Raw genomic sequence first — 14,279 nt, forward strand, 5'->3', positions numbered from 1 at the left:
GCACTAGAACTGTGATGTTTCCCACTGACATTACCCAGTTGATCAGTTCATGATCCAGGATCACTATAAGATCAGATGCTTCTTGGGTTTCTGTGCTTTACTATATAATATTGTACACATTTTATACCCTCATTGCAGTTCTCTCCACTTCTGAATTTCAAGCTGTGCATGCAAATTGAATAACTTCTGCTCCTCAGGATGTTTCATGGTTTCCCAGTTCACGCTGGGCTCCAGCAAATCTACCATCTACGTCAGCCAGCTTTTGCACATGCAGGGCTTCTGTCTCATGTAATGCTTGCAGGAGTGAGTATGTCCTTTAGGCAATAGCTCTCCACCAATAAATGATTCTAGACAGAAACCCTTCGGCAGAGAGAATAGCTTTCCTGGTGATATGCTCAGCTTCTACAAGAAACTGCATTGCAACTAAGTGCACACTTTTCTACGAGATCAAACTGCCTATACGGTCAACTAAAAGAACTTGTAAGATTATCTATAATAACGACATCCAATGATTTCTATTAACACAAAAAGCAAAAGATGAGCCTGTAAACCATTGTATTCAGAGTGATGCTAACACAGCATTTATCCTATCTACCAGCTTCCCCCATTCAAACTAGTACGCTCATCCATACCTGCAAGATAAGCACAACAATATATAGGAACCTGGAATAAACTTTACCAAGGGCACAATACATTAAAAACAACAAAAAACATGGGGACAAGTAGAATGAAAGAGATTCACTGGAGAGCTAAGAAATAACTTTTGACAGAGAACACAACTCTAGTTCACACGAACGATAGATTAAAAAATCAGTTGTAAATTGCTTGGGTAATGAGAAATTTCAATGGTTTCTCAATATAAACTGGCAAATGCTTTCAATTTAAAAAACAAAGAACAACTCTACACATGGATCCACCACTTTAAAGAGAATACACCAACAACACATAACGTGTGTCACTCTTCGTTTCTCCTTCAACAGTATCATTTCTTGATTCTCATGCTTCTAAAAGCTCCATGGCCTCTGTAGGAGAAGTGATGTTATATTTTGTTACCTCTGCTTGGTACTTACAAACAGACATGAGGCCAGACTGGTATAACAGTTTCTTATAAAATAGAGTGGATCAGACTGAGTCTAAGCATTTCCCAACAGAACAATGGCTATTGGATTATTGCTGCCTGAACTCTTGAGCCCTGGCTGTGAAGTACATTACAGTACTTTCACATTTTCTGCTTGGATATTAGTCATTTCAGGATGTAATCAAAGCATGTTTTCTGTACAACAAAGTAACACTCCCCATCAGTTTGAAGTTCCCTTTTACCAGAATGGTGAACTACATTTTTTTAAATTAGAAGAAGTAGTATTGTTTGCACACAGAGTTTCCATATCAAAGAAACATTCCGGTGATAATAAAGTCTCCAGGAGGGAAACATCACTATAATTCAGAAATTTGGCAAATATTTCTTAATACTTCAAAGATTCCTATAAGGCTTTCCTCATAGGAAAGCACCATGATGCAGGGTTCAGAGCAGAGAAAAGCATCAGAACTCGAGTATTTTTAGTTCTGCTGATGCTTCACTGTGACTTCGGGCATGTCCCTTAATCTCTGTGTCCCTCAATTTACCCATCTGTAACATGGGAAGATTATTATTATGGCATTATTATTACAGGAGATGGGTTAGATGACCTGACCTAACAAGTCTTTTCCAATTCTAGTTTCAATAACTCTGAATACTTCCGTACCTCGCGGGGCTGTTGAGGTTTAATTAATTAATGTTTGTACTGAGCTTTGAAATTTCCAGATGAAAGGTTCTGTATAAATGCAAAATATTATTACTCCTTGATGTGATTGTGTTGGAAAAGTATCATCTTACACAATACAACTCTTCTCTCAATGATTTCAAGTGTTTGAAGTTTTGATAAACATATTTGTAATTAAGAACAATATAGTGGAGATAATCTTAAGGCGTGACCTGGATTATGAAACCAGAAATATGGCTTTAGGGATGGAACAAACTAGAATTAAAACAATTCCTAAGGCCAGCTCTGTCTGTAGTTGGGTAAAAAGCATTCTGTTCTTCCTTTTTCTCTTTCAGTTAAGCTACTTTCCTTTTCCAAAATTGAACAGATTTTATAGTGGGTATGAATAGAAGATTTACCATTTTTACACTAACCTAACATTTATATTTGCTCATGACTTTCTCAAAAATTTCCTTGATCTAAAATTTTCCATGATTGGACTCAACCTAAACATGAATATTGTTGAAAGTTTTAGCCAACTCAATCTAGCCATTTAAATATTTGAGCATTAAACAAAAACCAGCAACAACTTGTCCCCCTATTCCAATTAGAAATGTGGTCTGATTACTTTCAACAGAACAGTTTTTCATCAGATAATGTTGGTTCACTGAAATCCAAACATTTTGCCAAAATATACCGGTTTTGATTAAATGTTAATCGCAAAAGGTTTCTCAGGTCCAGGATGGAATTTCTGGCCTGACAGACCCTCCCCTCCCAGCCCCATTCTGTATAGCCCATTGGTTATGCCACTCACCTGGGGGGGAGTAACCTACATTCAAGTCCCTGTTCTGCTGTTCTCCCACTTCCCAGCTGAGTGCCCTAACTACCAGTCTAAAGAAGGAGAACAAAGGCAAGACAAAATTATGATGATCAACAGATGGCTCAGGCAGTGGTGGTATAAGGAGGGCTTTGGGATGTTTGACCACTGGGAGGCATTCATGGACAGAGGTCTGTTCTCATGGGATGGAGTCCACCTGAATAGGGAGGGATATAGACTTCTGGGACGGAGGTTGGCACAAGTGATTAAAAGAGCTTTAAACTAAGAACTCAGGGGAGATGGCTGGGAGATGCTCATGTAATGTCCATGCCTAATTCTAACATCGAGGTGGAGGAAAATCAAGTAAGAGAGAATACAGCAACAGACAAAGGAATAATAGAGAGTAGGAGAATGGACAACAAGAGAAAAGATAGTGCCAATACCAATGAAGCTAACAGGTAGGTGATACTGGCAATAAAATGACTGTACCCAATTGGGTGAGGAATCTGGGTGAAGCCAAGCAGAAAAAAATAAGATGTTTATACACCAATGCAAGGACCCTGGATAACAAAATGGAGGAACTAGGACTACTGGTGCAGAAAGTGAAACCAGATATTATAGGGATAATAGAAACATGTTGGAATAGTAAAGGTTGGAGGGTATGTGCTATTCAGGGTATTGAAGGGTATGTGCTATTCAGGGTATTGAAGGGTATGTGCTATTCAGGAAAGACAGAAATAAAGGTAAAGGTGGTAGAGTAGTACAGTATATTAATGATGAGATAGACTGCAAAGAAATTAGAAGTCATGGAATGGATAAAACAGAGTCTGTTTGGGCCCAAAATCACTTTGGGGAAGAAAGCTACCAAAGGCTCCCCTGGGTTAGTGTTTGCTACAGACCCCCAGGATCCAGTTTGGATATGGATAGAGACCTCTTTAATGATTTTAATTAAATAAATACTACTGGGAATTGTGTGATTTGGAGAGACTAATTTCTCAGATACAGATTGGAGGACAAGTGATACTAATAATAGTAGGACCTATATTTTCCTGGACGTGATAGCTGACAGATTTCTTCACCAAACAGTCACCAAATCTACAAGATGTGATGCCATTTTAGAATTTTTATTGGTGAGTAGCGAGGACTTCACAGAAAAAGGGGAAAACTTTGGTTCAAGTGATCATGAGCTAATCCATTTTAAACTAAATGGAAAGATAAACAAAAATAGATCTGCAACAAGGACACTTGATTTCAAAAGGGCAAACTTAAAAAAATTAAGGGAATTAGTTAGGGAAGGGAACTGGACTGAAGAACTGAAGGACCTTAATGTGGAAGAGGCTTTGAATTACTTCAAGTCAAAGATGCAGAAACTATCTGAAGCCTGCATCCCAAGAAGGGGAAAAAATTCATAGAGAAGGATTCTAGACCAAGCTGGATGAACAAGCATTTCAAACAGGTGACTAAGAGAAAGCAGAAAGCCTACAAGGAATGGAAGATGGGATCGATAGGCAAGGAAAGCTACCTCTTGGAGGTCAGAAAGTGTAGGGGAAAAAGCCAAGCAGAGTTGGACCTTGCAAAGGAAATTAAAACCAATAGTAAAAGATTCTATAGCCATATAAAAAGAAAAGGAGGAAAGAAGCACTGAGCATGTGGTGGAGATTAAAGATAATCTAGGCATGGCCCAACACCTAAACAAATACTTTGCCTCAGTTTTAATAAAGGTAATGAGGAATTTGAGGGTAGTGGCAGGGGGGCTAATGGAAATGAGGATATGGAAGTAGAAATTACCACATCCAAGATGGAGGTCAAACTCAAACAGCTTAATGGGACTAAATCAGAGGGCCCAGATAATCTCCATCCAAGAATATTAAAGGAACTGGCACATGAAATTGAAAGCCCAAGAGCAAGGATTTTTAATGAATCTGTAAACTCGGGGGTCATACCCTATGACTGAGAATTGCTAATGTAGCACCTATTTCTATGAAAGGGAAAAAATGTGATCCAGGAAACTACAAGCCTGTTAGTTTAACCTCCATTGCATGCAAGGTCTTAGAACAAATTTTGAAAGAGAAAGTAGTTAAGGACATAGAGATAAACATTAACAGGGATAAAATACAACATGTTTTTACAAAAAGTAGATGGTGACAGACCAAATTGATCTTTTTCTTTGAGAAGATAACAGATTTTTTAGACATAGGAAATGCAGTAGATCTAATCTACCTATATTTCAGTAAGGTATTTAATACAGTTCCATGGGAAATTATTAGTTAAATTGGAGAAGAATGGGATTAATATGAGAATTGAAAGATGGATAAGGAACTGGATAAAGGGGAGACTACAGTGGATCATACTGACAGGTGATCTCTCAGGCTGGAGGGAGGTTACTAGTGGAGTTCCTCAGGGATTGGCCATGGGACCAATCTTATTTAACATTTTTATTAATGACCTCAGCACAAAAAGTGGGAGTGTGCTAATAAAATCTGCAGATGACACAAAGTTGGGAGGTACTGCCAGTACGGAAGAGGATCAGAATATTACACAAGAAGATCGGGACGACCTTGAAAGCTGGAGTAATACAAATTAGATGAAATTTATTAGTGCAAGGTCATGCACTTACAGACAAATAACAAGAATTTTTGCAGTAAGCTGGGGATTTATCAGTTGGAAGCAACAGAGGAGAAGAAAGACCTGGGTGTATTGGTTGATCACAGGATGAGCTGCCAATGTGATGCATCTGTGAAAAAAGCTAATGCAGTCCTAGGATGCATCAGTAGAGATTATACAAGGCACTGGTGAGACCTCATCTGGAACACTATGTGAAATTCTGGTCTCCCATGTTTAAGAAAGATTAATTCAAATTGGAACAGGTGCAGAGAAGGGACACTAGGATGATCTGAGGAATGGAAAACCTACCTTATGAGAGGAGACTCAAAGAGCTTGGCTTGTTTAGCCTAATGAAAAAAAGTCTTTCTTTGCAGCATGGGGCACACAGATCACTTGCAGGTTTCAACTAGTGTAAATGGTGGATTCTCTATAATTTGAAGGCTTTAAATCATGATTTAAGGACTTCAGTAACTCAGCCAGAGGTCATGGGTCTATTACAGGAGTGGGTGGGTGAGGTTCCATGGCCTGCAATGTTCAGGAGGTCAGAGCAGATGATCATGATGGTCCCTTCTGGCCTTAAAGTCTATCAGCCCATCAGAAGGCAGGTCCTGATTCAGCTTACACTGTCTTGGGGACCTGATGAACCTGAAGTAAATGGTGGATTCTCTGTAACTTGAAGTCTTTAAATCATGATATGAGGACTTCAGTAACTGAGCCAGAGGTTAGGGGTATATTACAGGAGTGGATGGATGAGGTTCTATGGCCTGCATTGTGCAAGAGGTCTGAACAAATGATCATGATGGTGTCTTCTGGCCTTAAAGTCGATGAGACTATTGGGTATTCTGGATGACTCTCTCTCACTGTCTTCTGTCAGAGCTGTTCCATTTTGTGTATCTGAAGATGGGATTTGAACCTAGGTCTCCCACATCCTAGCGCAGTGCCCTAACCAGTGGGATATAAAGTCAGTCTCACGCGCTTTCTCTCGCACTCTGTACTAATGAATATTTAATACAAAGTGGAACCCCAATGGGCTATTCTGGGTTGGTGTTACTCTCTCTCACCAAAATTTCAAAAAGGTCACGGTTTTGTCTGGTATATAATGGGAAAATATTTGAAATTTTCACGAGGCAAGAAAACAGTTTCCTGCCTAGCTCTAGTTATTAGATTTTGGTGAGATTTATAAAACAAGCCCAACTTGAAGAAAGTCAATTCAGCAAGTCTAAAGTTATGTTTGAAGTCTGCACTTGAATCCTGATAAGTTATTGAAAGCCTACAATTTGAGACAGCATAAATTTGGGATGGCCTAGAATTGGAGGCAGTTTTCTTAAGGAGCAGAAAAATATAAAAGGCTTAGAAAATTACAAGTCCTGGAAGATAAATAGTTCATTTCCGTTTTTGTATTTATACTCTTAACCCCTCCCCCGCCCCGCAATTTGTATCATATTATTTTCAGGGTTATGGTCCTTCAACAACACCTCGTTGGAGTGTTGACAGAGTTGTATGCTTATTCTGGGTCCGGTCACTTAAGTGGGGGCACTCAATAGCACTCTGAAGGGGCTGGATTCTCAGCCCTCCAGCCAAGTTCCTTAGGATGTTTACCCCTTTCGAAGTCCTAGGGAATAAACAATTTAGGAGTAGCAACATAAATGAAGGAAAAGGGACTATACAGACAGTCCCAGCCAGGCCATTGGCCTCTCCTCCTTCAAGGGGCCTTGGATGGTGTACAATCCAGCTCCAGGTCCACTGGTTCACTTACAGTGGAAGGAATACGATACAGCCTCCTTTGCCTCAGGTGATTTGGGCCTTCTTTTCAGCAAGGGTGTAGGCTGCTCTCTGCCAGGCTCTGCTCTCTGCCCTGGGAGCTAGCAAGTTGAGCATTCAGTTCTCCTCTCAGAGCTGCTCCTCCTCCTCCTCCATTCTTGACGTGACTCACAAGTGTGGACCACTCCAAAGCAGAGCATCTCCTTAACCCCTTCCTGTCTGGTGTGGGCTTTACATACCTTGTCACAGTTACACATTTGTATTTAAGAAATAACACATTGTGATATTGAGAGCCCATATCTGAAAATATATGCACAAAGGGAATACAGTTAAGGTTAATTATTTAGCCTTAACTTTTGAAATTCTCTGACTTTTGAGTAATTTGTTTATTAACCTGAATCATCCATTAAGGCTAGTTTGCATGCACGGAATATATGTATTTAGGGGTACCAGATGTGCTATTTCCACAATGAAGAACAGTCTTTTGCTGTTGTAAGAATACTGAACACTGTTTTGGTTTTCTTTTGTTTTTTTTTTTTTACAATTCCAGGATCCTTCTAGCCTCTTTAATAGGTCACTTCCCATGAGGTATATGTATATATGAATGCAGATTTTTTTTAAAGTATACTTTTATTTAAAAGTATCCCTTCCATAGACACTGCCATTTAGCCTCTGACTGCCCAAAGCTGGGAGTGGATTACTCGATAATTGCCTGTTGGCATTGGCCACTGTTGGAAGACACAATTCTGAGCTAGATGCACCATTGGTTTGACCCAGTACAGTCATTCTTATGTTGTTATTTTCAATGGTGTACAATGCTTCTGATCTTCTGGAGGCAGAGCCAATAGTTTCATGTTGGTATCCTTCTTGCTGCTCGTGTAGTGAGAGAAGATTAAGTCTCACTCATAGCTACTGGAAACCAGCTGTAAGTGGCTCCAAGCCAGGAAAAGCTCTGTGTAGTGACGAAGAAAAGAGGTTTCTTAATGGCTCACAATAGGTATTGAAATTTCTCATTCTTTCAGTATTATGTTTCTCCCCCCTGCAAATTCTTGCAGAATTCTCAAGCCACCAATGTGGACTAGTAAAGCTTGCTGAGCCTATGGGACACTTTGTAAATCCTCTCCTTAATACAATCTAGAAAGGACAGCAAAACCATTCCAAGAGAAGTCAGATTGGATTGTATGTGGACATAAAGGGTTTGTAAAGGACAGGTCTGTAATGTAAGCTAAAAGGAAACAATAAAACTTCAGAAATGGCACGCTAACTCTAGAGCTACAACAAAGGAACTATCTTCAGTCGTAAGAGAGCGAGCAGTATGGGAAGAAAGACTATTTTTAATTTGTCTACCTTGCTCCAGTATTTTATAGCAAATGAGTAAATAAAGTATTAAGTAGCTATCATTATGACTGTACCATGCTAAATAACATGAAAACATCTTTATAAAACAGCATTCTGAACCTAACATGTTAATGGTGCCTAATGAACCAAAACCAGTGGAAATCCCTTTGGATAGCCAACATATAAACAAAGTTATTAATTAGGTTGCAGTTGTTTCCGAACAAGCCTTTCATTCAACATAGTGGCGGTAAACAAAACCAGATCCATCAGTCTTTGTGGGGAAGTATTCACCAGTGAAGGAATACTTAATGATTATACCTTAAGCACTTGCAGTTACATGACTTATTATGACAATGTTTATGAAGTGACTAGCAAGCAGTAAACTATAATCTCTCAATTCATAGCCTAATGTTTATGATGCTCCAGAACACCAATAGGCACAGATGCTTCATTTTTGTACGCACCACACAACCATTACAATCCTTGACTATTGGTTTAAAATGTGTTTATGGTGTCCAAAAGGAAAAAATACCTAGTGAGAATAAAAACACTCCCTATTTCAGCTTTTATGAGAGAAAAAGTTTAATAAAGATGGTTTTATTAATATCATCCTCATCTGGCAGGAGGATGTATATCAGTCTTCAGCTCTGTAAAGGAGCCAAATCTTTAAGCTTCAAAGTTGGTGTAGGAAAAGTTATCAGAGGCTGGGATGAAGCTCTGTTGACAATGACTAAAGGGGAGAAGGCTCATCTGGAAATTGAACTTGAATGGGCTTATAGGAAGAAAGGGCAGACTGATGCCAAGATTCCTCCAAATGCAAAGCTCTTTTTTGAAGTTGAATTGGTGGATATTGATTGATATGAAGACCCTTCTGTTCAACCATAAGTGTGACCTCTTGTGTCATTTCTACTGTTGCTTTTTGTGATGTAAGTGCCCACAAAGGCCCTCATCTTACGATGAATAGCACATGGGTGGACAGCTGTGCCCATGCAGAGTTGCATTAACTTGACTGAAGCTCCGTACAAGAGTAGCATAATCAGAACCTAAGAAATGAGTTGAGATGACAGATCCACACCTAGTAAACCATTAAATAACTGGCAGTTGCTTTCATTGACTACTATCAAGCTAGTTTCAAACCAATCAATAAGAGATTAAAGGCTCCATATCTTTTGGCCCAGATCAATCTCAAACCAAGAACTATTGACACAGTGCAGCCAAGAGGACACGAGCACCATCTTTGCCAGGAGGCGTGGGAGATGGATTGGACTGGCCATGTGCTTCAGATGGAAACTGATTCCATCACCAGAGTAGCAATAAGATGGACACCTGAAAGCAAGCAAAAATGAGGCCGCCCCAAAACAACATGGCAAAAAGCAGTGGAAGCCAAGTTGAAAAACCTGGGGCACAGCTGGGGGACCATTGAAAGACTTGCCAGAAACAGACAGGAGTGAGGAGCTTCGTTGCTTCCAGAGGCGTAAAGGGAACATGATGATGATAATGATGATGATCCATTCCATTCTCTTAACATCATGTTGACCTCTATCTTGATGTATCCAGATGTATCTATATCCAGTTTTCAAGTTTCTTATAGTAAGATAGCGCAAATGACTGAAGAAACATGGGGAGCAAATAACAAACCGAGATACAATTTACATAGATATTCAATGGGAGGAAATAATCTGGAAAGCAGTACTCCTGATAGAGGGCTAGAAGATTCAGAGCGGAACAAGGGACCATATTAGACACAAGTCTGCAATACAATATGGGAGCAAAATAGGCCAATACAAATTTAGGCTCCTCAGACACAATGACGGAGCAGGGAAGCAACGGTCCTTCTTTATATAGCTCTGAGACAACTGCACATGAAATATTGTTTGCAGCTCCATACAAATCAATGCCAGAAAGATCCTTACAAATTGGAGGAAGTTCAGAGAACAGAAACAACAGTGATTAATAATTAGGAATTTGGAGGGACTTACTTACAAGGAAAGACTTAAATGTCTCACTTGAGTATTCATAGTTTGGTTTGGTGACTATAAAAGAGGAGATACAAATATCTGAATGCTGCAGAAGACTTCAAGGAGGAAAAGTTATATCAGGATGGTACAAGGCAGTATTCATACTGTAATGTGATGAAATTAAGAAAATATATAAAATATCAATACAACTCTTCTCATATTCCTGTTGAATAGTCTCTCAAGGGAAGTGGTGGAAACCCCACCACCACATGGGACATTTATTTGGGGAAATACTAATTCATGTACTGTAGGCAGGGCCACTTGCATGCAATGGCTGTGGAATTAAATTCTTGTTACAAAATTAATCTCCAGAATCTGTTCCTGTATAAGACACATTATGTTATTAGCCCTTATGTTCATGAAGATAACCTTGAAGAAGTTAACTGAGCGAAAACCAATGCAGTAATACCAGCCTGACCCTGCAGACAACTTGAAACAATAACCCCAAGAGCTGGGAATTGTTTAATTCATCTCAATCAGGGTCCACAATTCTATAGACACAGAATTTGGCATATTCCAAAATAGTCAGCATTTTTGCTGTATAAGTCAGCATTTTACTAAAGCCAGGTGCCTGTCATTTTATGTCTCCCAGGCCTTTGAAGCCCTTCCTGCAACCTTCGAGCCTGGGAGCCTAAAATGTCCAGTTTGCACCCAGGAAGCAAGATTGTGGGGGCTTGGGGCAGAGATAAGGGTGATGGAGGGAGACCAGGTACCAGAAGTACAGGCTGGGAAGCGGGGTTGTTTGGAGAACAGCAAAGCAACTGAGCACTGGGAAGCTGAGGAAAGGAGTTGCTAAAGCTATCGACAAGCTCCCTCTTTCCCCTGGAACACAGAGGAGGAAGAATTTTCTGAGCCAGGCTAAACAACATTGTAGGAGCCACGGCCCAGGGACTGCAGCCAGGTTGCCGGGAGAGCACAGCAAAAATATCCCCTCTTGAAAAATAATCAACGGATTGCACTTCACTGAGTCTTTTTCAGCTATGAGCTGAGGGGGAGCAGAAGATGGCAATGAAAGGTATTTAATAAATGCATATGTCTGCAGAGTACATGGGACCCTGACTTTAGAGTACAATGCTGAATCAGCAGAGAGAGGGACTGGGTGATCGAGTAGGTCTTTTCCCATCCCTATCTTCTATGAGCTGCTAGTCATGGTAGTTGTCTGGGTTCCCTCCCCACTCTGAACTCTAGGGTACAGATGTGGGGACCCGCATGAAAGACCCCCTAAGCTTATTTCTACCAGCTTAGGGTAAAACTTCCCCAAGGCACAAACTCTTTGTCCTAGGAGGGTACACTGCCACCACCAAGTGACTTAACAAAGAATCAGGGAAAGGACCACTTGGAGTTCTTATTCCCCCAAAATATCCCCCCAAACCCTTATACCCCCTTTCCTGGGGAGGCTTGAGAATAATATCGTAACCAATTGGTTACAACATGATCACATACCCAAAGCCCTGGGTCTTAGGACCATAGAGAAATCAGTCAGGTTCTTAAAAGAAGGATATTATTTTAAAAAAAGGTAAAAATCACCTCTGTAAAATCAGGATGGAAAATAACTTTACAGGGTAACAAAAGACTGAAAAACACAGCAGAACTTCCATTAGGCTTAGTTTCAAAGTTACAAAAAAACAGGAATAAACCTCCCTCCAGCAAAGGAAAAATTCACAAGCAGAACAAAAGATAATCTAACACGCCTTGCCTGGCTTTTACTTACAATTTTTGTAATATGAGAGACTTTTAGGATGGTTTAAAGGAGGCGAAGGAGTTTTCTGTCCTGATGCTTCTCTGCTTTCCAAGAGAACACTCACATCAAAGCCTTTCCCCCCACAACACCCTTCAAGATTTGAAAGTATTTTCTTTCCCCATTGGTCCTTTTGGTCAGGTGCCAACCAGGTTATTTGAGCTTCTTAACCCCTTACAGGTAAGGAGGAATTCTAGGCTACCCTTAGCTGTATGGTTATGACAGTAATATTTAGAGGGAACTTGAACCAATGCTGTTAACTTTCTTACCATAATCTTGTCACTGTCGATAATGGTGTTTAACCTGTGTGCAATGGTCAGCACAGTGCACTGGGCAAACTTTTCACGAATTGTCTTTTGAATTAACTCATCCGTTCTGAAACACAGGAAGAGCAGTGGAAATGGAAGTGAGAGATCTACATGAACAACGATCTGACTGCAGAGAAGTTCTATGATTGTATTGTAGATAACTGTAATATCATTCAATCCATAACCAACAGGTTTTCTGTCCTCTTCTCAGAGACCAATCCTTGCTATTCTCTCTGCTGCTATTCAAGAGGGCCCTGACAATCTCTTAGTCACTTGGGAGACAGAAGCCCAGGGGAGACAAAGGGTCCCACTCTCTGAAGCAGTTGTGAGGATAGGTTATGTACACCCCTCCTCTCCAATTATTCTAGATAGAGGGGTGGTTGGGGATGGTCTATATAGAAGAGAGGGAGAAACATTTTTTTTTAAAAGGACAGTCATTAAGCTCAGAACCATTTTTACTGAGGGGGCACTAGGGGAGCACAAGGAGTTATAGCTTAATAAGAAATTCTGAAAACAATTAAAAATAAAGTTTAAACGATTTGGAACTTTCAAGTTGTGCCCACTGTCAGCCTTTGTAGCCACACGATCTTACCATCATCCTTGTCCTCCCTTTCTTCCTATTGTTTGTTGCACTCTCCTGTTGAATCTTTTATTAGTAAGTTCTTCAGGGCAGATGCCATGTTTGCTTATATTCTGGACAGAATCTAACACAATGGGGCCTTGATCCCTAATAATAAACCAATGGTTGCATGTATGTGCAGTTTCAAAAAGTTCTGAAAGTGAGGCTGCCAAAAGAAGAGTTAACTATATTAATTAGAAAAAAGTGGGGGCCCATACTTAAAACAGCACAGGTTACAAAATAATATAGAACCTATCACTGATAGGTTCTGAGACAGATTCACCCCAAGGTTATTCAGATTCTGGAGGAGAGTCTGCTGGAGGGAAGGGGAAAAAGGAGGTTGTGGTGATTGAAAGCAGCTGCAACTTCACCTTCAACAAGGGAGGGAAGAAAGCAAGCACAGCCTCAAAAAATGTCCCTCCTAGATTTAACTGGAAAATGGGTACAGCCAGCGAGCCTGGGCTGACTGAGCGCAAATGCTATTTCCAATGTGAATTACAACTACCCACTCAGTGGAAAACTGAGGCAAAGTAGCAGTGGCTCTGCCATTCCGCAGGGAGAATTCGCACTGGGAGCAGGCACCTCTGTGGGCCAGCTTCACTATAGCCCTGATCCTTCACATATGTTTGAAAACAAAAACCTCATCTGAATGTTAATCAAATAATGGTAGCTGACAAAGAAACCCAACCCTATTTTAATTAAACTTCATGCAGACAGATTTATCTGGGGGTGAAAAAGGGATGTAAACTCTCCAGAAAGTTTCACAAGTCTCAATTATTGGAGATTTTCCAAGATATAATGCTGGAAATAAAGCGATTCATATAATTTCCACTTCTAATGCCAAGGATTTCATGTGCAACTTTTAAGAATCATTTAACTATTACAGAATTACTTTATTCATGAGGATAAAAATTCCAAATTCATGACCACGAAGAAAAGCTAAAATTGTGCTAAATTTCCATCAATCATCATGTGAAATACTTAGACCACCAGGCTTAGGTAAACTTTCATATTGTGATGGCTATAGAAAAGTAGTGGGAGACAGATATATTAGCCCCAGACTAAACAAATCCCTGTTACCAGAATAAGTAAATGGCAGCTGCTCCAGGTCAATTAAGACATCTGGGGCCAATTAAGATCTTTCCAGAAGGCAGGGAAGATAGCTAGGTTGATTGGGTCACCTGAAGCCAATTAGGGGCTGTCTGAAACTAGTTAAAAGCCTCCCAGTTAGTCAGTTGGGCATGAGTCTCAGGAGCTATAGGAGGAAGCCGCGCTGTTGGAGGAACTGAGCAGTACAAACCATTTCAGGCGCAAGGAAGGAGGCCCTGAGGTAAGGG

At 40.2% G+C, this 14,279-nt stretch overlaps 1 protein-coding gene across 3 annotated transcripts in view; it reads right to left on the bottom strand.

The window, feature by feature from the left end:
• Positions 1 to 14,279, bottom strand: part of ABCC4 (ATP binding cassette subfamily C member 4 (PEL blood group)) — a 205,787-nt gene that overhangs the window by 27,068 nt on the left and 164,440 nt on the right. For all 3 annotated transcript variants that reach the window (XM_048853377.2, XM_048853385.2, XM_075129321.1), the window contains exon 29: positions 12,285 to 12,390. In XM_048853377.2, the coding sequence (XP_048709334.1) occupies positions 12,285 to 12,390 (106 nt within the window). The remainder of the gene's footprint in view (positions 1 to 12,284; positions 12,391 to 14,279) is intronic.

This window comes from Caretta caretta, chromosome 1 (genome assembly GCF_965140235.1).
Source record: "Caretta caretta isolate rCarCar2 chromosome 1, rCarCar1.hap1, whole genome shotgun sequence".
Classification (NCBI taxonomy): Eukaryota; Metazoa; Chordata; order Testudines; family Cheloniidae; genus Caretta; species Caretta caretta.